This window comes from Ascaphus truei, chromosome 4, assembly GCF_040206685.1.
Source record: "Ascaphus truei isolate aAscTru1 chromosome 4, aAscTru1.hap1, whole genome shotgun sequence".
NCBI classification, from domain to species: domain Eukaryota; kingdom Metazoa; phylum Chordata; class Amphibia; order Anura; family Ascaphidae; genus Ascaphus; species Ascaphus truei.
The window spans coordinates 9,727,217-9,752,300 of NC_134486.1; the positions used below are offsets into that span (position 1 = coordinate 9,727,217).

General features: G+C 52.1%; 1 protein-coding gene and 1 long non-coding RNA gene across 7 annotated transcripts in view; one reads left to right on the forward strand and one right to left on the reverse strand.

Annotated features, from left to right (window-relative positions):
• The window catches only part of LOC142492573 (DNA (cytosine-5)-methyltransferase 3A-like), a 348,275-nt gene that overhangs the window by 219,151 nt on the left and 104,040 nt on the right, over positions 1 to 25,084 (reverse strand). For all 6 annotated transcript variants that reach the window (XM_075595320.1, XM_075595319.1, XM_075595316.1 and 3 more), the window contains exon 3: positions 21,938 to 22,042. In XM_075595320.1, the coding sequence (XP_075451435.1) occupies positions 21,938 to 22,042 (105 nt within the window). The remainder of the gene's footprint in view (positions 1 to 21,937; positions 22,043 to 25,084) is intronic.
• On the forward strand, positions 516 to 6,953 carry LOC142491895 (uncharacterized). Its single transcript, XR_012800572.1, has 3 exons — positions 516 to 709; positions 5,863 to 6,120; positions 6,549 to 6,953. It is a non-coding gene; the product is annotated as an uncharacterized LOC142491895 (long non-coding RNA).

Genomic DNA, 25,084 nt, shown 5'->3' on the forward strand with positions numbered 1-25,084 from the left:
TTACAGCATAGCGTGCGGTACGCAGCACACAGGGATGTTACACGCACAGGTCCCTCACAGGTGAGCTTATAGCCTATGTGTTTGGTGCCTGAGGCACAGGGAGATAAAGTGACTTGCCCAAGATCACAAGGAGCCGACACCGGGAATTGAACCAGGGTCCCCTGCCTCACACTCAGTGTCATTGTTTTACAGTCAGTGTCTGTACTCACTGTGCCGCTCCTTCTCCCAGGGTCCCCTGCCTCACACTCAGTGTCATTGTTTTACAGTCCGTGTCTGTACTCACTGTGCCGCTCCTTCTCCCAGGGTCCCCTGCTTCACACTCAGTGTCATTGTTTTACAGTCAGTGTCTGTACTCACTGTCGCTCCTTCTCTCTTTAATATGTATCTGTCCTTATAACACAGGTAACATGAGGCGCCTCGCTGGGACACTACACAGGTGTGTGTCGGTACAGCACAGGTAACATGTGGCGCCTCGCTGGGACACTACACAGGTGTGTGTCGGTACAGCACAGGTAACATGAGGCGCCTCGCTGGGACACTACACAGGTGTGTGTCGGTACAGCACAGGTAGTACCAGCCCCTGGTTCTGACCGTGTCTATCCCTGTCTCATACGTCACATTACAATCCAGGTATCGTCAGAAGGAGGATTAAGGGATAGCACAGAGCGGCAACAGGTCAGCCAGAGGATCAGCCAGAGGATCAGCAGAGGTAACGCCTGCACCTTACTCCAGATACATTAATCATGGTGTGAATATTTTATACACCCTGCAGCTAGTCTTTCCCTGCGAGTGTTTACCGCGTGTCCTCGTGTGAGGCAGGGTGACCTTTCCAGCGCAAGGGGAGACGAGTACTGGTATTTGAAAACAGGCCCGGTTGCCAAGGGCTTCAAACAGGCCAGGTATCTCCAATTATCAGATAATAAACCAATGCACTTGATTGGCACTGATTAAACATGCTTAGGAATGTGTTGCCTTAAAAACCTGGCCTGTTGAGGTCACCTGGTGACAACTTAGACCAGGGGAGGCCAACTCTAGTCCTCAATGACCACCAACAGGTCAGGTTTAAAGGATATCCCAGCTTCAGCACGGTAACTCAGTCAAAGACTGAGCCACCTGTGCCGAAGCAGGAATATCCTGAAAACCTGACCTGTTGGCCACCCCGGTCTTGGACCACCTCATATTTTAAACACGTGCCTGTTGCCGCCTCACAATTGTGACTTTTATCAAATAAGCATCTGCTGCAGAAGCTGAAAATCCTGGAGGTGCAGACAAGACATTTATATCATGTTTACACTCAGGAAATGTTTTCTGTAATTTATCTGGACATTTGGGTTCTACCTGGGAAGGATCATCACTGGGAGACCCCATCACTGGGAGACCCCATCACTGGGAGACCCCATCACTGGGAGACCCCATCACTGGGAGACCCCCTCACTGGGAGACCCCATCACTGGGAGACCCCATCACTGGGAGACCCCATCACTGGGAGACCCCATCACTGGGAGACCCCATCACTGGGAGACCCCCTCACTGGGAGACCCCATCACTGGGAGACCCCCTCACTGGGAAACGCCATCACTGGGAGACCCCATCACTGGGAGACCCCCTCACTGGGAAACGCCATCACTGGGAGACCCCATCACTGGGAGACCCCGTCACTGGGAGACCCCATCACTGGGAGACCCCATCACTGGGAGACCCCATCACTGGGAGACCCCCTCACTGGGAGACCCCATCACTGGGAGACCCCATCACTGGGAGACCCCATCACTGGGAGACCCCATCACTGGGAGACCCCCTCACTGGGAGACCCCATCACTGGGAGACCCCCTCACTGGGAAACGCCATCACTGGGAGACTCCATCACTGGGAGACCCCCTCACTGGGAGACCCCATCACTGGGAGACCCCCCTCACTGAGAGACCCCCTCACTGAGAGACCCCCTCACTGGGAGACCCCCTCACTAGGAGACACCTCACTGAGAGACACCCTCACTGGGAGACCCCCTCACTGGGAGACCCCATCACTGGGAGACCCCATCACTGGGAGACCCCCCTCACTGAGAGACCCCCTCACTGAGAGACCCCCTCACTGGGAGACCCCCTCACTAGGAGACACCTCACTGAGAGACACCCTCACTGGGAGACCCCCTCACTGGGAGACCCCCTCACTGGGAGACCCCATCACTGGGAGACCCCATCACTGGGAGACCCCATCACTGGGAGACCCCCTCACTGGGAGACCCCCTCACTGGGAGACCCCATCACTGGGAGACCCCATCACTGGGAGACCCCATCACTGGGAGACCCCCTCACTGGGAGAACCGCTCACTGAGAGACCCCCTCACTGGGAGACCCCCTCACTGGGAGACCCCGTCACTGGGAGACCCCGTCACTGGGAGACCCCTCACTGGGAGACCCCATCACTGGGAGACCCCCTCACTGGGAGACCCCATCACTGGGAGACCCCCTCACTGGGAGATCCCCTCACTGGGAGACCCCCTCACTGGGAGACCCCATCACTGGGAGACCCCATCACTGGGAGACCCCCTCACTGGGAGAACCGCTCACTGAGAGACCCCCTCACTGGGAGACCCCCTCACTGGGAGACCCCGTCACTGGGAGACCCCGTCACTGGGAGACCCCGTCACTGGGAGACCCCCTCACTGGGAGACCCCCTCACTGGGAGACCCCCTCACTGGGAGACCCCATCACTGGGAGACCCCATCACTGGGAGACCCCGTCACTGGGAGACCCCGTCACTGGGAGACCCCATCACTGGGAGACCCCATCACTGGGAGACCCCCTCACTGGGAGACCCCCCGGTTCAGACTCTACCAACAGAGGTAGAGGGAAGATGTAATTCTACATGCATTGTAAGGACAGAGAGAGAGGACAGAGGGACAGGACGGGACAGGGGGACGGGCAGGGGGACGGGACGGGACATTGGAACGGGACAGGGAGACGGGACAGGGAGACGGGATGGGACAGGGAGACGGGACAGGGAGACGGGACAGGGAGACGGGACGGAACAGGGAGACGAGACGGGACAGGGAGACGGGACAGGGACAAGGAGACGGGACAGGGAGAAGGAGACGGGACAGGGACAAGGAGACGGGACAGGGAGACGGGACGGGACACGGGACGGGACAGGGAGACGGGACAGGGAGACGGGACAGGACAGGGAGACGGGACAGGGAGACGGGACGGGACACGGGACGGGACAGGGAGACGGGACGGGACAGGGAGACGGGACAGGACAGGGAGACGGGACAGGGACAAGGAGACGGGACAGAGACAAGGAGACGGGACAGGGAGACGGGACGGGACAGGGAGACGGGACGGGACAGGGAGACGGGACGGGACAGGGAGACGGGACGGGACAGGGAGACGGGACGGGACAGGGAGACGGGACAGGGGGACGGGACAGGGAGACGGGACGGGACAGGGAGACGGGACGGGACAGGGAGACGGGACGGGACAGGGAGACGGGACGGGACAGGGAGACGGGACGAGACAGGGAGACGGGATGAGACAGGGAGACGGGACAGGGAGACAGGACGGGACAGGGAGACGGGACAGGGAGAGAGGGAGACAGGGAGACGGGACAGGGAGATGGGACAGGGAGACGGGACGAAACAGGGAGACGGGACAGGGAGAGAGGGAGACAGGGAGACGGGACAGGGAGACAGGAGAGCTAGGACAGCTCCCCAAACACACCTGTATATAACACATGGAGATGCCTCAGATACATGGGAATATGCTAACTGACGTTATGTGCATACACTTTGCATTCCCAAATGAGCATATTTCCCAGGTATCTCAGCTGTGCTCCTTTTTGTGCACCATATCTCTCCACGTGTTGAATAAAGGCGTGCTTGGGGAGATAGAGATAGCACCTGGGATTCATTCGCCCGACTCAAGTTAGACTGGAAGCAGAGTCGGCTTTCAGGCCCGTAGTGGCGAAGGGGTTACGTCAATCTGGAAACACCCAAATCACTGCGCTTTTTGGGGATTTGGCCCAAAGAAATGCATTTTTAGCAGTATAATATCTTAGGGTATTTAAAGTATGTCTGTATGCACAGGGAAACCTACACCTCCCATGATGCTGTAGGGGGCCAGGACTTGACTCTGCGGGGGAGGGTGTATAAGACGTTGTGACTCTCTCTCCCCGAGTCTGGGAAGTGACTCTGAGGATGTGACAGCAATCCCTTGCCAGGTTCCAGATCTTCCATTAACAACTTCAGCATCAGATTGAGTTGTGAGACTGGATTGCGGTCAGCAGCAGAACCCTCCTGTGCGCTGAGCAGAGCTGGGAGACCCCCAGCTAGGTCTCCTGTCAGAGAGGGTCCTGTTCCTGAGTGAGACTTCTGGCCTTATCAGTAGGGACAGAAGCCCTACAGACTTGGAAGATCTGTCTAATAGGAGATGGAAAAAGGATCATCCCTGTGTGTGTACGTGGAGGTCTATGTCCAGAGGGTTCATCGGGGGAGTATCCCTGCCCAGTTATATAGTGAGATAGATAGGGATCGGGGTGGTGGCTTAACCAGTGAAGATATGATATTGTGTTTCCATCCTGTCACGGGAGAGCAGGACATTGCACCTTTATAACCAGCACATTACACCTCTATAACAAGCACATTACACCTCTATAACCAGCACATTACACCTCTATAACCAGCACATTACACCTCTATAACCAGCACATTACACCTCTATAACCAGCACATTACACCTCTATAACCAGCACATTACACCTCTATAACCAGGACATTACACCTTTATAACCAGGACATTACACTTTTATAACCAGGACATTACACCTCTATAACCAGCACATTACACCTCTATAACCAGGACATTACACCTCTATAACCAGGACATTACACCTTTATAACCAGGACATTACACCTCTATAACCAGCACATTACACCTCTATAACCAGCACATTACACCTCTATAACCAGGACATTACACCTCTATAACCAGGACATTACACCTCTATAACCAGGACATTACACCTTTATAACCAGGACATTACACCTCTATAACCAGGACATTACACCTATATAACCAGGGCATTACACCTTTATAACCAGGACATTACACCTTTATAACCAGGACATTACACCTCTATAACCAGGACATTACACCTATATAACCAGGGCATTACACCTTTATAACCAGGACATTACACCTTTATAACCAGCACATTACACCTCTATAACCAGCACATTACACCTCTATAACCAGCACATTACACCTCTATAACCAGGACATTACACCTCTATAACCAGGACATTACACCTTTATAACCAGGACATTACACCTCTATAACCAGGACATTACACCTTTATAACCAGGACATTACACCTCTATAACCAGGACATTACACCTATATAACCAGGGCATTACACCTTTATAAACAGGACATTACACCTTTATAACCAGGACATTACACCTTTATAACCAGGACATTACACCTTTATAACCAGGACATTACACCTCTATAACCAGGACCATTTCATTGAGCACAACCAAAGAATAAAACAAATTGTGATTTATTTAGTGGAAACAGACACACACACAATGGGTTACAAATAGCAGGAAGAAAACACACTTACTTGTACCTGGGATACAAAACTACACTCTCCTAATCGCAGGGAATCCTCACCCTGATCACAACTACAAAACAGGACAGAAAATACCCAGGCAGCTTCCTGCTGAAGCCCCTTTCCTTTGTTGCTGGAGACTGACACTGGACACGGAGCCTCTGAGAATCTTCGATGACTTACTTAGAACTCCCTTAAAACGTGGGACACTCTCTGTGCCGGCTACTAACATTTTTATATCCTTTCCAAAGCCAGCCCCGCAGCATTACCGCCAACCCGCAGCGTGGGAACGTTACTGCTAGCCACTCAGCTGTTTGCCAGACTTGTGAAGCCGGGCACCTGGAGCTTCAACAGGGCATAGGGGCATGCGCGAAAACCGCCATCTTGCCTACTTGCCACGCAGAACCCCCCGCCGGGCTTAATGGCTCCATGTCTAGGGAGGTGACTACTGGCCGGACCATGGCAACACGACACCACGACGCTGCAGGAGGCAGCCCGCTGCGCTGAAGGTAAGAGAACACACACACCCTCAACCCCCACCCCTCCCCCGATCCGAAGGCCCGGCAATCCCTCCGGTCGGCGCCGGGATCCAACGTACGACCGGAGGGAGGAGCTGGAGCGGGTGTGGGAGGGAGTGATGGTCTACGGTCCTGATACATATTTCTATATATGATGTCTTAGAGCAGCGGTGTCAACCTCAGTCCTCAAGGGCCACCAACAAGCCAGGTATTATAAATATCCCCGCTTCAGCACCGGTGCTAAAGCAGGGATAGTCTTAAAACCGAACCTGTTCGTGGCCCTTGAGGACTGAGTTGGCCACCCCTGTTGTAGAGGCTCTGGGTGCACACTTGAGTCTTTTCAGACCATAATGTGACTACGGTATGAGAGGAAGGATATATTAATCAATGCTTAATCACGTGGGGAAATCTTTTTCTAGATCCCCATCCAGTTGATCGTTATCCAAGCCTTGGTGAGTAATATTTATACCACAAGCCTGGCATCATATGCCCTAGTGGCTCACCATCCACCTTGGACATGGAGCTGGCCAGACCGTCTCTCCCACAGGACTTGTGGTCTTAATGGGCGAAACCACAGATGGTTTGCAAAGAGCATCAGATAAGACAGCGAAAGTGACTGAAACAGCCCTGCTCACTCCCACAGCCGGTGTGCTAGCAGCTAAAATGTACGCAGCAGGACGGCTACAGGTACCAGTCCTCCATGTTATACAACACATTTATTTGCTCAGCACCACTCACACTGACCCACACACAGACAGCTGCACCTTTTTGGGTCTGTCGATGTGATTGTGAAGCCGCCAGGATGCATTTGTTGGCTCCGTACTCCCCATATCCAGCTTTGGCTGCACAAACTTTTATAATTCAGCAGGCTTCAGGGAAATTCATTTTAAAAGAGGGAATTTGGAAGCAAAAAGGCTTGGTGTGTTAAGAGTGTCCCCTCCCCCACCCCCCCCCCCCCCCCCCCAAATAATGACTGACACATTGTGTGTGTGGAAAACAAGGCCACAGCTTTATTTAGATTTTAACCTGAGTTTTACCAACTCTTCTTTACCACCTGCCAGGCCGCCCGACTGTAGAACACAGCCCCAACGGCATTGCCACGGGTCGTGTCTCCCACTGCTGCACATACCAGAATTATTCCAACCAGCCCCAACGTAGGCACCGTTATATCTGGTATCCTTATACCTCTTGGTCTCTCTGAGCCTGGCAGCCCCACCCCCCGCTTACTGATGTGACAAACCCTATAACGAAATACATATCAGCAACATCCCTTCCCTTTATAATTTTTTTCAAGAGAACATCATAACAATCATTGACAAACAGAGGGCGGGCGGGTGGGGATCTTCACCCTCCGTCGTGCCGCGTGGAAAGAGGCCCGCCATCCAGCACACCTCCTACATGTAGCCTCTCTTCCTAATATGTCACTAGCTCCTGCCTGGGCTTAACTCCGGAGCTGCTGGCGGGGAAGAGTGGAATGGTGGGAAGCAATGCGGTAAGTCCTGGAGGGTGGGGATTGCACCTGCCAGGGGGTCCCTGCCTTAGTGCAAGTCTGAAGCAGGCGTTGGGGGGACCTATCAGATTCCTCCGAGTTTGAAGCAGACGTCGAATCTGAAGCTGGCATCGGGGGGAACCTATCAGGGGGCTCCGAGTCTGAAGCAGGTGTCGGGGGAACCTGAGGCCTCCGAGTCTGAAGCAGGTGTCGGGGGAACCTGAGGCCTCCGAGTCTGAAGCAGGTGTCGGGGGAACCTGAGGCCTCCGAGTCTGAAGCAGGTGTCGGGGGAACCTGAGGCCTCCGAGTCTGAAGCAGGTGTCGGGGGAACCTGAGGCCTCCGAGTCTGAAGCAGGTGTCGGGGGAACCTGAGGCCTCCGAGTCTGAAGCAGGTGTCGGGGAACCTGAGGCCTCCGAGTCTGAAGCAGGCGTCGGGGGAACCTATCAGAGCGCTCCGAGTCTGAAGCAGGCGTCGGGGGAACCTATCAGAGGGCTCCGAGTCTGAAGCAGGCGCCGGGGGAACCTATCAGAGGGCTCCGAGTCTGAAGCAGGCGTCGGGGGAACCTATCAGAGGGTTCCGAGTCTGAAGCAGGCGTCGGGGGGGAACCTGAGGTCTCCGAGTCTGAAGCAGGCAGTGGGGGGAATCTGAGGCCTCCGAGTCTGAAGCTGGCATCGGGGGAACCTGAGGCCTCCGAGTCTGAAGCTGGCGTCGGGGGAACCTGAGGGCTCCGAGTCTGAAGCTGGCGTCGGGGGAACCTGAGGCCTCCGAGTCTGAAGCTGGCGTCGGGGGAACCTGAGGCCTCCGAGTCTGAAGCTGGCGTCAGGGGAACTCGAGGCCTCCGAGTCTGAAGCAGGCGTCGGGGGGACCTATCAGAGGTCGAATCTGAAGCTGGCATCGGGGGGAACCTATCAGGGGCCTCAGAGTCTGAAGCACGTGTCGGGGGAACCTATCAGAGGGCTCCGAGTCTGAAGCAGGCGTCGGGGGAACCTATCAGAGGGCTCCGAGTCTGAAGCAGGCGTCGGGGGGGAACCTGAGGTCTCCGAGTCGGAAGCAGGCAGTGGAGGGAACCTGAGGCCTCCGAGTCTGAAGCTGGCGTCGGGGGAACCTGAGGCCTCCGAGTCTGAAGCTGGCGTCGGGAGAACCTGAGGGCTCCGAGTCTGAAGCTGGCGTCGGGGGAACCTGAGGCCTCCGAGTCTGAAGCTGGCGTCGGGGGAACCTGAGGGCTCCGAGTCTGAAGCTGGCGTCGGGGGAACCTGAGGCCTCCGAGTCTCGGGCACATTTCAGAGTTTTCTGTCTTTACTGAGGAAAAAATGACTACAAAATAATATGAAAAGAATCCCGGCAACGCGGTGAGCACAGCGCGGCCCGCAGCACAGAAAGGACACGTATTCCTCATGACACAGATAAAACATTTGCAAATAGTAAACGGCATCTAGAAAATGTCCCACGCTGGGCCCATAAAAACCATGCGACAGAAAGCAATTATTTACACGAGAGGTTCACAATATCTCAAAAACAAACACGACAAATTAACCGTGTGTGTGTGTGTCATGAAACACCCCGTAATGTCCCCAAAGCCTCTATAAATGTGTACAGGTGTGTGTGTGTGCGTGTGTCATGAGACACCCCACAATGTCCCCAAAGCCTCTATAAATGTTTACCGGGGGGGGTTGTGTGTGTGTGTTAGAAGGTATAATGAACCCTGTGGAACATGTACTAGTGAGGGCCCCTATAAATGTGTACGTGTACGTGTGTACGTGTGTGTTATGTAGACGGTATAAGGAACCCTGTGGAACATGTACTAGTGAGGGCCTCTATAAGCCCCGAGTGAGCTAATGTCCCTGATCGATGTCACAGGGTAAATGTTTGTCATTGGTCTGAGGCAGAGGAAAGGGTTATTGTTTATTTTCATTACTCCATCAGGGGCGGGTAACTCCAGTCCTCAAGGGCCACCAACAAGCCAGGTATTAGAGATATCCCTGCTTCAGCACAGGTGGCCCAATCAGTGGCTCAGTCGAAGACAGCCACCTGTGTTGAAGCAGGGATGTCCTGAAATCCTGGCCTGTTGGTGGCCCTTGTGGACTGGAGTTGGCCTTTGCTACTCCCACGCCTCCTCCCAGACGTTGTTAGCCCGCAGCGTTACTGGCCCGGGGGAGGTGTAGGTTGGGTGTAGGGTGGGTGTAGGTTGGGTGTAGGTTGGGTGTAGGGTGGGTGTAGGGTTGGTGTAGGGTGGGTGTAGGGTGGGTGTAGGTTGGGTGTACGGTGGGTGTAGGGTGGGTGTAGGGTGGGTGTAGGGTGGGTGTAGGGTGGGTGTAGGTTGGGTGTAGGGTGGGTGTAGGTTGGGTGTAGGGTGGGTGTAGGGTGGGTGTAGGTTGTGATAGTTTGTAGGGCACCCACATCAGAGCTCTTTATAAGGTGTCGTAAGGCTTGTCGTCTTCGGGGTCACAATCACATGATCACGGCGGCGGTGGTGGCGGCACCGAAAGATTAACGCGTTTCCTTGTTTGTTCGTGACGCCGGACGCAGTAAGTCTGTCTACATCTGTAGGTGGAATTACAGAAACCTCACCGGTCTCTTCTTCAGTTGTATATATTTAGAGTTTGTACTTTAAGAGACGCGAGGGCAGGAAAGCGCTTTCATTTTACTTATCAAGAACTATCGGGTGAGTCCCCTAAACCGGATCAGAACCTACACTGAACATTACCTTTTGTAATAGCAAACTGGGTGCTCATTTGCATGTCATTTCCCAGAATCCCTGGCTGCAGCGGAAGAACTGTAAACAAAGAGATAATGGGGAAAGGCGGGGTTACAGACCCCACTTCTGAGACGCGGCTGTGCTCACTGGGGACAGTTTCATTTGCCGCACCTTTTCATTACAAACATTTACAAGAAAACTCGATTTTAAATACTTCATTTAAAAATAAAAAACCCCGTGTATCCTTCCGTCCGCGAGATCGCGCCGGCGCCGGATCACTCTGGCGCCTAACATCGGCTCCCAACGAAACAAACTTTCATCACAGATCGGGAAATCTGCGACGCGTTTCTCCGTCTGCGCCACCTCCGATCCGGCTGTTAAAAGGAACGCGATACGCAACGGGGGAAATAAAGTGACGCGCAGGGCGATGATGGGGGGGGGCGGGGGTCTGCACAGTGCTCCGTATGAATGCAAAATCCCCCACAAAAACGTCAGGCCACGAGCCACGGCCTGCCTGAAGAAGCCACAGTGCCAGGCTGCGTGGCAGGAGGGCGTGTATCACTTTCTCTGCTTGCTCGTGGTATCTGGGAACTCCTGCGCTGCCAGCCGAGCTCCGTGGGGCTTATTCATTCAACTGCAATAGTGCCCATCTGGCTCTACCGCGGTGACAGGAATAAGCCTGCGACAGGAAGGGCCCCGGCTGGGGCCAACGAGAAGAAATCCAGGCCGGGGTTTGGGAATCTGGGCCACATTTCCATACAGTCCCAGCAGCCAAAGCAGGCGCTGCCATCAAGAGGGGGAGGGGAGAGGTCCTGGCATCAAGAGGGGGAGGGGACAGGCGCTGCCATCAAGAGGGGGAGGGGAGTGGCGCTGCCATCAAGAGGGGGAGGGGAGAGGCACTGCCATCAAGAGGGGGAGGGGAGAGGCGCTGCCATCAAGAGGGGGAGGGGAGAGGCGCTGCCATAAAGAGGGGGAGGGGAGAGGCGCTGGCATCAAGAGGGGGAGGGGAGAGGCACTGGCATCAAGAGGGGGAGGGGAGAGGCGCTGGCATCAAGAGGGGGAGGGGAGAGGCGCTGCCATCAAGAGGGGGAGGGGAGAGGTGCTGCCATCAAGAGGGGGAGGGGAGAGGTACTGCCATCAAGAGGGGGTGGGGAGAGGTGCTGCCATCAAGAGGGGGAGGGGAGAGGTGCTGCCATCAAGAGGGGGAGGGGAGAGGTGCTGCCATCCAGAAAGGGGGTGGGTGGGGGGGAAGAGGCGCTGCCACCCAGAATGGGGGGGGGGGGAGGCGCTGCCATCAAGAGGGGGAGGGGAGAGGTGCTGCCATCCAGAAAGGGGGTGGGTGGGGGGGAAGAGGCGCTGCCACCCAGAATGGGGGGGGGGAGGCGCTGCCATCAAGAGGGGGGGAAGAGGCGCTGCCACCCAGAATGGGGGGGGGGGAGGCGCTGCCATCCAGAAGGGGGGGGGAATGCCATCAAGAGGGGGCGGGGGGTGAGGTGCTGACATCCAGAAGGGGGGGGGGGGAAATGCCATCAAGAGGGGGGGGGGGTGAGGTGCTGCCATCCAGAAAGGGGGGGGGAAATGCCATCAAAAGGGGGTGGAGGTGAGGTGCTGCCATCCAGGAGGGGGGGAGAGGTGCTGCCATCCAGGAGGGGGGGGGGGGGGAGAGGTGCTGCCATCCAGAAGGGGGGGGGAGTGGTGCTGCCATCCAGAAGGGGGGAAAGAGGCACTGCCATCAAGAGGGGGGAGGGGGAGAGAGGTGCTGCCATCCAGAAGGGGGGGGAGAGTGGTGCTGCCATCCAGAAGGGGGGGAGAGTGGTGCTGCCATCCAGAAGGGGGGAGAGTGGTGCTGCCATCCAGAAGGGGGGAGAGTGGTGCTGCCATCCAGAAGGGGGGGGAAGAGGCACTGCCATCAAGAGGGGGGAGGGGGGAGAGGTGCTGCCATCCAGAAAGGGGCGTGGGGGGGGGGAAGGGGCACTGCCATCCAGAAGGGGGGGGGGGGGGGGAGAGGCACTGCCATCAAGAGGGGGAGGGGAGAGGTGCTGCCATCCAGAAAGGGGGGGGAATGCCATCAAGAGGGGGGAGAGGTGCTGCCATCCAGAAAAAGGGGGGGGGAGAGGCGCTGCCATCCAGAAGGGGGGGGAAATGCCAGCAAGAGGGGGGGGGGAGGGGTGCTGCCATCCAGAAGGGAGGCGGGGGAAAGAGAGGTGCTGATAGGTTTTCAGGATATGCTTGCTTCAGCACAGTTGGCTCAATCAGTGGCTCAGTCGAAGCAGGGACTGAATGAGCCACCAGTGCTGAAGCTGGGATAAGATGAAATACGGACCTGTTGCAGGGTGTTGAGGACTGGAGTTAAACTCCCTGGGGTAACAGACATGGGTTTTTACATGAAGTGACTGTGAGTAAGATGGCGAGCGATGAGCCGCAGTATGAAGGAAACGCGCTTATCACCGGGAAAGCAGAGCCCCCCTATCACTGGGAAAGCAGAGCCCCCCTATCACTGGGAAAGCAGAGCCCCCCTATCATCGGGAAAGCAGAGCCCCCCTATCACTGGGAAAGCAGAGCCCCCCTATCACCGGGAAAGCAGAGCCCCCCATCTCATACATGTAACCTGAGCTGACAGCTTGAAGGACTTAGAAAGACCTCAGTGTCTGCAACAGTTTGGCATGGCAGAGCGAGCACACCATCCAAACCCTAGTAATTAGTGGGGCTTTCCAGAGTATACTCCTTTGAGGAGGGGGGGGGGGAGGGGGGGGGAGGGGTAGGGAGGGGGTCTTGCTCGTTTTGTATTTCTGTGCTTATCACGGACAACTAGTGTGGTTTCCCGGAGCCCACGCAGCCCGTAATTCAGGCCCGGTTGTCATGGGAGGACAATATGGCTGCCGGCTGTGTTACCAGGACTCAAGTAAATGTATGCATGTCTTTATTTGTATAGCGCCATTAATGTACACAGCGCTTCACAGCAGTAATACGGGACAATCATATAAATAACAAATAATACAAATAACAGAACATGGGAATAAGTGCTTCAAACATAAAAGTAACATTAAGGAAGAGGAGTCCCTGCCCCGAGGAGCTTACAGTCTAATTGGTAGGTAGGGAGAACGTACAGAGACAGTAGGAGGGAGTTCTGGTAAGTGCTTCTGCAGGGGGCCAAGCTTTATGTAGCATGTGTTCAAAATATCCACAGTGCTATTCATATGCTTCTTTAAGCAAGTGTGTTTTTAGGTGGCTCTTAAAGGTGGATAGAGAGGGTGCTAGTCGGGTATTGAGGGGAAGGGCATTCAAGAGGTTTGGGGCAGTCAGTGAGGTAAATAGCTCTTTTGGTTTTCTGGGGCAAGGGAGGGTACTTTGTTAACTTATCCGCTGCCTGTCCAAGTGATGAGTGCCAGCTTATTCTGCCTGAGCCTGACACAGAAATAGAGCTGTACCTCTCTGAAGACATCTGGCCTGTGACCTCACCCAGCTCCCCCGCCTGCTTCCATTTATCAAACAGCTTCCTGTCCTGACATCACAGCCACAGGACTTCACTCTGCTGTGTACACATCTCCTCCTCTCGCCTCACTGTGCTATCCCAGGAGACAATGACCACAGGACTTCACTCTGCTGTGTACACATCTCCTCCTCTCACTGTGCTATCCCAGGAGACAATGACCACAGGACTTCACTCTGCTGTGTACACATTGTCATGGTGACTTTATGACAGGCTGCAATTTACACCAAATATATATAATATAATATATATATCTAACTGGGTTGAACTGGGACGAGACTTAGATATGATAAAATATAATTTATTCCTTGATAAAGGTGAACACAACAGATTATACAAATAACAGGCAAAATATAGACACTTACTTAAAGATGGAAATGAAGAAACAGTCATATCTGGACTGGCAGTTCATACAGCAAATCTTCATCATCCCAAGACATGAAAAGCCATGAAAAGGCCTTGCATGCAGACATTGCATAGCATTTCTCTCAGCAATCAAGATGGTATAGAAGAACAACCAGGATAAAGGGTGGACAACCGTTTATAAACCTTTTGTAACCCTATCCTTAACATTAAGTACAGGTGATTGGTTTTCAATTACCTGTAGCCACTCACTAACATGGGAACACATTTTGATACATGCTCCCAGCTAGTTGGCACATGCTCAGTTAGACTCTGGGGTCTCATTTCTGCAGCCCCACATTTGCATCAGGAATGCCAGCCAGTCTACTAAACGGAATTTCTGGCAGGAAACCCTTTGTTGTAAGGTGTGAAATGGGACACTTATAGCCTGCTCTGGTTTGAGTCATCTCCGCCCTCCTGTAAACAGTGTAGGTGATAAACTCCTTTGAACAGCACTTAAATTCTAGACATTAGGGCACTTCCCTGGCCATCTGCTAACTTATGGCCAAAGGAATTCCCTCTGGTTTCTGTCCCTACCTGGAAACACAGTGTTAAGGATAAAACAAAAACATATTAAAATATCCGGTTCCGTTGGGTCCAGCGGGTCCAAACTTCCCAGTTCTCAATGCCGGAACTGGGACACCCTAGGGTCCAATTTGCGACTTGCTACGACCCTCGGAACCGGAGTTACACAAATACACCTTAAACCGTTTCCTATTTTAATACAATAATCTCCGCTGTAAATTAAATCACAGTTTTTCACTAAATCCCCATTGAAAACAACGGGCTTCGCCGCCATAGACTTTCAATGGCAAACCGCCGCCGTTGGCGGCTATGGGAATCCACCGCCATAGACTTTCAACGGGACCACGCCGCCGTTGAAGTCAATGGGGGTTTTCCGCCATAGCCGGTCAATGGAAATTGGCCGCCATTGAAGTCTATGGGAAAAGTCCCGAACTTTCAAGGGGGTCCATACTCCGTCGGGTTGGTCCAAGAGGGTCAAGGATGGTTCTGCAGCGATGCTGGAGCAGTGACTAAAGGTACCCCAAACCCTGGCCCTCTGGACCCTCCGGAACCGGAGCTATGGATTCCTAAATTTCAGCTTTTCACACTTAGCCGTTTTCTTGAGCTGTTTCTGCCGCCGCCATTGGAACCTATGGCGCGACCCGCTCTTCTCGGTTCCACCCTTATTGGGGGTCCAGGATTCGGGGAATCGGTGGTGGTCGAGTGGGGGGAGGAGGAACTAGGGGCAAAAATAATTTTATTTCTAGGTGCTCTAGAACTGTTTATTCCCACGCCACTTGTCGTTGAACTTGGCTAATAAGTGATCAAAGCTCTCTTTTAGAAAAAGTATCCGCTTTGCGGTTTTGCGGTTTGGACGGCAGCCAACTCGTTCCTGGAAAGCTCCTTCGAGGAATCTCCATTGAAGTCAATGGGCCCATTGACTTACAATGGGGAACCGTCGCTCCTCCTCTCGGACGCCATCTGCTGGTCTTCACAGGAAACAGGACCAAAACAGCAAGATTCGCCATTAGAATGCATTGAGCCCTAATGGCGGCCTATGGGACCCTGCAAAATGGTGCCTGAAAAGGCGGGAAAATTACACAAAGGGCTATAATCATTAAAGAACTATTAACCCTTGTACTCCCGGATGGATCCTAGTGTGTGTGTGATGCAGACACTGATATAACAATAAAACCTGGGAACAGGGGAATACACATTTTCATGTTATAACAAGGGTTAAATCACATTTCTGGACCTCAGCCCAGTTAACCCCTTGTCTCCCTGGTGAGGTCAGGGGATGGCCAAATGGGGTGTAACCCCTTTAATCCCGGGCCAAATCCTCCCCATCGTCACACACATCTCCTCCCCTCACTGTGCTATCCCAGGAGACAATGACAGCCACAGGACTTCACTCTGCTGTGTACACATCTCCTCCTCTCGCCTCACTGTGCTATCCCAGGAGACAATGACCACAGGACTTCACTCTGCTGCGTACACATCTCCTCTCGCCTCACTGTGCTATCCCAGGAGACAATGACCACAGGACTTCACTCTGCTGTGTACACATCTCCTCCTCTCGCCTCACTGTGCTATCCCAGGAGACAATGACCACAGGACTTCACTCTGCTGTGTACACATCTCCTCCCCTCACTGTGCTATTCCTGGAGACAATGACCACACGACTTCACTCTGCTGTGTACACATCTCCTCCTCTCGCCTCACTGTGCTATCCCAGGAGACAATGACCACAGGACTTCACTCTGCTGTGTACACATCTCCTCCTCTCGCCTCACTGTGCTATTCCAGGAGACAATGACCACACGACTTCACTCTGCTGTGTACACATCTCCTCCTCTCGCCTCACTGTGCTATCCCAGGAGACAATGACCACAGGACTTCACTCTGCTGTGTACACATCTCCTCCTCTCGCCTCACTGTGCTATCCCAGGAGACAATGACCACAGGACTTCACTCTGCTGTGTACACATCTCCTCCTCTGCCTCACTGTGCTATCCCAGGAGACAACGACCACAGGACTTCACTCTGCTATGTACACATCTCCTCCTCTCGCCACACTGTGCAATCCCAAGAGACAATGACCACAGCACTTACCTCTGCTGTGTACACATCTCCTCCTCTCGACTCACTGTGCTATCCCACGAGACAATGACCACAGGACTTCCCTCTGCTTTGTACACATCTCCTCCCCTCACTGTGCTATTCCAGGAGACAATGACCACATGACTTCACTCTGCTGTGTACACATCTCCTCCTCTCGCCTCACTGTGCTATCCCAGGAGACAATGGCCACAGGACTTCACTCTGCTGTGTACACATCTCCTCCCCTCACTGTGCTATTCCAGGAGACAATGACCACAGGACCTCACTCTGCTGTGTACACATCTCCTCCTCTCGCCTCACTGTGCTATCCCAGGAGACAATGACCACAGGACTTCACTCTGCTGTGTACACATCTCCTCCTCTCGCCTCACTGTGCTATCCCAGGAGACAATGACCACAGGACCTCACTCTGCTGTGTACAAATCTCCTCCTCTCGCCTCACTGTGCTATCCCACGAGACAATGACCACAGGACTTCACTCTGCTGTGTACACATCTCCTCCCCTCACTGTGCTATTCTAGGAGACAATGACCACAGGACTTCACTCTGCTGTGTACAAATCTCCTCATCTCGCCTCACTGTGCTATTCTAGGAGACAATGACCACAGGACTTCACTCTGCTGTGTACACATCTCCTCCTCTCGCCTCACTGTGCTATTCCAGGAGACAATGACCACAGGACTTCACTCTGCTGTGTACAAATCTCCTCATCTCGCCTCACTGTGCTATCCCAGGAGACAATGACCACAGGACTTCACTTTGCTGTGTACACATCTCCTCCCCTCACTGTGCTATTCCAGGAGACAATGACCACAGGACTTCACTCTGCTGTGTACACATCTCCTCCCCTCTCCTCACTGTGCTATCCCAGGAGACAATGACCACAGGACTTCACTCTACTGTGTACACATCTCCTCCTCCCCTCACTGTGCTATCCCAGGAGACAATGACCACACAACTTCACATGTTCCGTGTGACTCCAGAAGAATGGGCCTCGGCCCGTCACTGCCCAGATTGGTACCGTGGAAGTCCTGCAGCTGGCAGGCACAGGGGAATACGTCCCGAAGATTGTATGATGCAGAATCTGGCGAGTTTGTCTGTATGAACCACATCACACACCAAATACACCACCATTCTGCCTGACGTGAGAAGGTCTTTATTACCAGACTGCTAGGTTTTTATAAACAGTCAGATGACCAAACACCAAAGGGAAAATGCTGGAAAACGGAATATATTAGCTGTGCGTGGCTACACCACAAACAAACACGGACATTATGGTTTTACTATTGATGGTTACGACCAAGAGATGTGTCTACATGCAATGGAAAAAAGAAGTCGTTTTGGCTTCCTTTCTGCCAAATGCTTGCACCCTGTGACTCTAATACTGTATCTTCCATCTCATGCAGATCTTGTAACCCGAGGGGCCACTCGTGACGTGGCAGAGATCTGTGAGGTTGTAGCCTGGGATACAAAAGAACCGTCCGGCACAGAATTTGGTGCATCCCATTACACCATGCAGCAATTTTGCCCCAAGTATATTTAGTGACTGTATTAATAAATGTATGGAAGTTTGTTGGATTTTTTGTTTTACATTTCTAGTAACTCCTCCCACTGACAACCATTAAATCCCAGTCTGAGTCAAGGACACCCATTAAATCCCAATCTGAATCAAGGACACCCATTAAATCCCAATCTGAATCAAGGACACCCATTACATCCCAATCTGAATCAAGGACACCCATTACATCCCAATCTGAGTATTTATACCCATTAAATCCCAATCTGAATCAAGGACACCCATTAAATCCCAATCTGAATCAAGGACACCCATTACATCCCAATCTGAATCAAGGACACCCATTACATCCCAATCTGAGTATTTATACCCATTAAATCCCAATCTGAGTCACTGGCACCCATTAAATCCCAAAAAGGTGATGCCGTTTCAGAAGGGGAAGGGGATGTGACATTGTAAATGGTTGCTAAAGGAACAAAAATGCTTGCTATATTATAATACATTAAAAATGTCTTTAAAATAGTTTTTTTTTTAAATTGCTACAAGTATGTTCTCATAGTACAGAACTGATTTATTTAAAAAAAACACCATGTAGGATATTGCTGGAACTGCAGCTTTAATCCTGTGAAATGCTCAGTGAAACCAGCGTATTTTGTAACAGTGTTTTGTAAATGTAAATAATCTTTATGTTGCACACATCAATTTGCATTGAAATGATCCTGGCCTCATCAATGAACTAAAAATGAATACATGCATTACCGCCATGCTGAACGGATTTAATCTCCTGTATACCAATGGGGTTTCTCTTATGGAAAGAGATTTACATTAGAGAAGTAGAAGGTTATTTTTTAATATAGCACTGACAACGTACTCTGTATGGAGAAGTTTAAAGACACAATAAGGCCCTGTCCACAAGAGCTTGCAATCACATGTCTGGTGCTCAGAGTGAAAATGTGTCTTCCACCAGGTCACAAGGAGCCGCCTCGGAGACTGGAACTTGGTTCTCCTGCAGTGTTTCCCCGCAAGGCTTCTCCTCCGGGACACAGTGACATCTCGGCAGACAAATACATTTTGCTATTTGAAAGCTTGGGAAGCAAATGGATGAAAAAGACGAGCCCGTCACTACAGCAAGCCAAAAAATATTCCATTTCAACATGGACCATTTATTTTCTGTACTGCTCTCACATGAAGATATCAGAACCACAGCAAATGCCTGGTCCAAGGAGCTTACAATCTTAATTGTATAGCCCACAATGCACAGGTAGATGATAGGAAGGTCACATGAACCAGACACTGTGGTCTCTCACTGACTATATCACGTCCCTGCCTTATGGTGGGACCTCCAGGATATTAGGACAGTGACATCTGGTCATACGTATCTCAGAGCTATCCCTAGTCAGAACTTCACGGCTGGAGCTGGGGAACTCCATGAAGCAAAGGGGTCGGGACGCCAGCTGACTTATTAATGGTACAATTCCGGTTTCTCTGTTCATTATTACAGGAACATGTGAGGCAGGGCTCTCACTCTGAAAGAGTAGTGGATACCCTACAAATAACAGCAGAAGAGGCAGGAAAAAGATAGTCACAATTCAATAATGCTTGAAGGGGATTCTGCGGGTGGGTGGGGTGAAAGTCTCCGATCCGGCAGAGTTTATGACCTTGTAGGAAACCGTGCAGAGCAGACGGGCAGAATAAACACGATCTGCCCTCCGCTTGTACGTTTCTATATGTTCAATAAGTGACGCACTATTGAGGTTCGTGGTGTGCGCGCTGAATCTTGGAATGAGGGAGGAGATGTTCCACTGGGCGACTTCACACCCCTACTCTCCCAATCCATACGCGCCATTCCCCCCGGTGCCTGAAAGGTCTTGGGAACACCCCAGTAACCGTTTCCCAATTTACAGGAATTAGCCAAATTGCCCCACAGCCAGAGCGCATAACAGTAACTTGTAGGTATATTGTTATATAGAGCAATGCGTTGCATGCCCCTGTGCCAGGAAAAACGCTACAAAGCCCGTCACCAGAAATACGCTACTGGATTTCTCAGCTATATTGCTATAGTTAGTGTTAGTGGTTAAGATGGGAAATGATACCCCAACTAGCTCTCAAAAGGACAGCGGGTGCATGGAACGTGAAGTCCGCCTCTTCCTCCGGCCGGGGCACTGTAACAAATATACCTGCCAATGTTTTTAAGGGTGATAACTGCAATGACTTTGGGGTGATTATTACAGCTGTTCCATTTCAGTTTGTGAACATGTGTGCTAAGTGTTCATGAAAGTGCGCTTACTGCTTACTACTAAAGATATAAACCTCCCCAGATTTCCCCCGAAAAACCCGCAAAGCCCCCACTCATGCCCTATTCATAGCGGCTTCGAGCAAGAATGAGGGCGTTCCAAGAACAACGCAAATCCCGTCACTAGCAAAGAAAAGAAATATTCAGTGTGTGCACAAAACAGGTCAATCCCAACAAATCGCACAAATAAATCTATTAAATATCAAAAAAGAAGAACACGAAGAGAAGCGAGGTGTCCATTAATGGAGCGCGCTTCTGATTAGGGGGAACGCTTCGCCCCAATTTATATTTCCGTTTTATTGTTGTGCACCTTTGTTATTATATTTCTGTTGTGTTACGTACGAGGGTGTCTTTAAGGAGGATTTAGAAGCGCTGGCTACACAATGTAGCTATTATTTTTGCAACTTTTCCACAGGTGAGAAATTGGCAACAGTCACGAATTGTGCACATCTCGGATTACAGCTGTGGCCGTGTGACATTGTCCCACAGATAACACAACGTATCGCATTATATCGCAGATCAGAGCGTTTCCACAGGATGCAATGAGATGACGCCTCGTGTCCGTACGCCTCCCACCATCCTGTAACACGCAGATTGTCAGCTCTGTGGCACAGTTCTCATTTACTGTTGCACGTATCCCCGTTGTTTGTAATATATTTACCGAGCATTGTAATGTTGTAAAACGCGGCGTACAAAAATAAAACGATACATACGGTACTGGTGCAGAATATCTCAATCCCACCGTGACGCCGGCAACATCTGCACCATGACAGCTCCCCCCCCCCAGAATATACACCTGTAGTATTAGCCATGTTAGCGCTTTTACTACCATGAGTCACAGACTCATCTGGCAGATAAGTGGTTAAAAACAAAAGGTAGGAATGCTACAATACAGAGTCCCTGCAATGTGATACATCTCTCTATAACATCCAGGCTTTCATTAATAAACAATAAAGGTGGATCTGTAGCTTGGTAATAAGAGCAGTGTTGCTGTGTTACTGTAGAGCATGAAGGTAACAGGGTTATAGAAGGGTAACATGTCACACATGCCTCATTATATAAGGGTAACATGTCACGCATGACTCATTATATAAGGGTAACATGTCACACAACACAGTATATAAGGGTAACATATCACGCATGACACGTTATATAAGGGTAACATATCACGCATGACACATTATATAAGGGTAACATATCACGCATGACACATTATATAAGGGTAACATATCACGCATGACACATTATATAAGGGTAACATATCATGGACATAAGCACTCGCTGAGCATCTACTCACCATAGTGTGTTTGCGTTTCCTCCCTGGACGCCCCACTTTCTTCATGGACCCCCCCATGAGCTGCTTCTCCTCCTTGGTCTTCTGTTCTTTGGGGGCCTCCTCTCCCTGCAGGACACAAGCACGTGTTAATCATGGAATAAGGGTTCACCCGAGGATGGGCCGCAATACGGGCAGTCTGTAGTGCACAGGTCACTCACCCCCACGGCTCAGATACAAACACACTCTGGACAAGGACAGAGTAGACCGGGACTCAAGACAGGTCTAGAAAGTCATACAACCAGTACTGCTATAATGCCACTTTGCTGATATCATTTATGGTCCAGGAAGTTCCACAGATCACGAATATCAATGTCAACTAATGGCACTTCCACCTCTCCATAACCGCCGAGAAGATCAACGTAACTACATTATCTACCAGATCATTCTTACACCGGCGATCCATCACCGCTAAAGAAACCCAGTCTCGTATGGTAACAGAATATCCCGAGGACCCGGCGGCTGGGCGCACAAGTTGGGCTTGCACTTCCGGGAGGGCCTGGGACGCTCTACCTGGCTCCCCGCCCGCTCTACCTGGCTCCCCGCCCGCTCTACCTGGCTCCCCGCCCGCTCTACCTGGCTCCCCGCCCGCTCTACCCGACTCCCCACCCGCTCTACCCGACTCCCCGCCCGCTCTACCCGGCTCCCCGCCCGCTCTACCCGGCTCCCCGCCCGCTCTACCCGGCTCCCCGCCCGCTCTACCCGGCTCCCCGCCCGCTCTACCCGGCTCCCCGCCCGCTCTACCTGGCTCCCCGCCCGCTCTACCTGGCTCCCCGCCCGCTCTACCTGGCTCCCCGCCCGCTCTACCTAACTCCCCGTCCGCTCTACCTGGCTCCCCGCCCGCTCTACCTGGCTCCCCACCCCACCCGCCCTACCTGGCTCCCCGCCCGCTCTATCCGACTCCCCACCCGCTCTACCCGACTCCCCGCCCGCTCTACCCGGCTCCCCGCCCGCTCTACCTAACTCCCCGCCCGCTCTACCTGGCTCCCCGCCCGCTCTACCTGGCTCCCCGCCCGCTCTACCTGGCTCCCCGCCCGCTCTACCTGGCTCCCCGCCAGCTCTACCTGGCTCCCCGCCCGCTCTACCTGGCTCCCCCGCCCGCGGCCCCAATGACGTCCATTACTTGGGATCATTTCGATTATTTTATTGATATTTTAATTTTTTCTTGCTCTATTAAACACAGAATATTAAATTCTCGAGACCAGGAAGGGGAGGACCTGCACCCTCACCCTGGACGAGAAGGGTCCCGTGGAACACCGATTACGAACGCCCGGGAGAAGTGAGCAAAACCATAGAATGCCAGAAGGCCCTCCCCCAGGGCACCAGCCTTATTGACGTACGTTGCACTACTGTAGAGCACCATCGGTAAACATTTCAATTAACGTTTTCCTTCATTTGCTAACCTCCCTCTAAAAACTATTGAATATTTTGAAAGTTACAGGGAATAATATAACGACGATAAGTGTATTAATGATAAATGGTACTGGAACAATAAAAAAAGTATTTCATATTAGCAAGAATATTTAAAACCATATAGACAAACCCCTAAATTATAGGATAAAAATCAGCAAAAAGTATTCAAATGCAAACGGCGTTAAGAAAACAGACGCAGAAAATCCTTTCAGCTAAAGAGACTCATTTTCATGAGAGAAAAGAAGAGTTATTTACCGGTTTTAATTGCTGTTTCGTAATGTAAGATATGTTCATTCGCTTTGCAAGTACAAAAAAATCTCCGTGGCGAATATCCCGGCGTATAAAACGCGCTGCTTTCGTTAACCATCGGCTAAGCCGTGGAAAGGATGGAGTGTAAATCCCAAAATTGCAGTGACCAGGGCAGGGATATGAAGCCGTTTTTAATGGTTTCCAGGGGGAAAAATGCTTTCGCAGCAATATTTGTGCGCTGAATGATTTATGGGGGGGGTCCTGAGACTGGGATCAAAAGAGGAACGTCATTAGTGACCACAATGATTAACCAGAAAAAGATGCCACACAGCTGGATCCCACCACATGTTACACATGTACACAAATATAACATAATCTGTTAGCGAGCACACAATCATCCTATACTCACATTTAGAACTCTTCTCAAGAATACATGTATATAGTGGGGCAGGGTCCGGTGTATCAAGTGTGTCTCTTTCCTGAAGAAATGTCCTACGAAGTCAAGTTAGTCCGAGTGTGTAACCGGCTCACGTGTGTGTGTAACCGGCTCACGTGTGTGTGTAACCGGCTCACGTGTGTGTGTAACCGGCACACGTGTGTGTGTAACCGGCACACGTGTGTGTGTAACCGGCACACGTGTGTGTGTAACCGGCACACGTGTGTGTGTAACCGGCACACGTGTGTGTGTAACCGGCACACGTGTGTGTGTAACCGGCTCACGTGTGTGTGTAACCGGCTCACGTGTGTGTGTAACCGGCTCACGTGTGTGTGTAACCGGCTCACGTATGTGTGTAACCGGCTCACGTATGTGTGTAACCGGCTCACGTATGTGTGTAACCGGCTCACGTATGTGTGTAACCGGCACACGTATGTGTGCGCTAACTAAAGTGGTGTGTTTCTGAAATCAGCCCCCGTTATTTTGGCGCACAGAGCGGGACTGCACGGGGCGTACAGATCGTAATGGTATGGACTAAAGAATAATGTTTCTGTGTGCCAAAAAGGGGGGGAAATGCATCAAAATCGCCTGCCACGTTCAGCTTGGAGCAAACCGTAAAACCTCTGCTAACAGTGTAAGCGCAGAATGAAGTTACTATGCAACACCCCAAACATGTGCTGGCCGCAGCACGGATATTTCATTACATAGGTTAACAAAACGGATTATATCCAGTGTCAAATGACGCTCCAGGTCACGCGACATCATTTGACATTGCGTTGCCATGGCGACGCGGCACCGAGGAAAGGTAGCTGAAGTCCCTGCCCCCCCAAAATAATCTTACGCCGCTCACTTTGCGCACCCCTGTTATAGTGCAGACGCTAGCTTTTGGGTACCAGCTTTTCTAGGCGTGCATGCGGTATTCTGTGTGCTATATCAGACGGCGTCACGTGACCCCGCGCATCATTTGACACTGGAAATTGGGGGGGGGGGGGAGCATAGGACTGACACCTCTG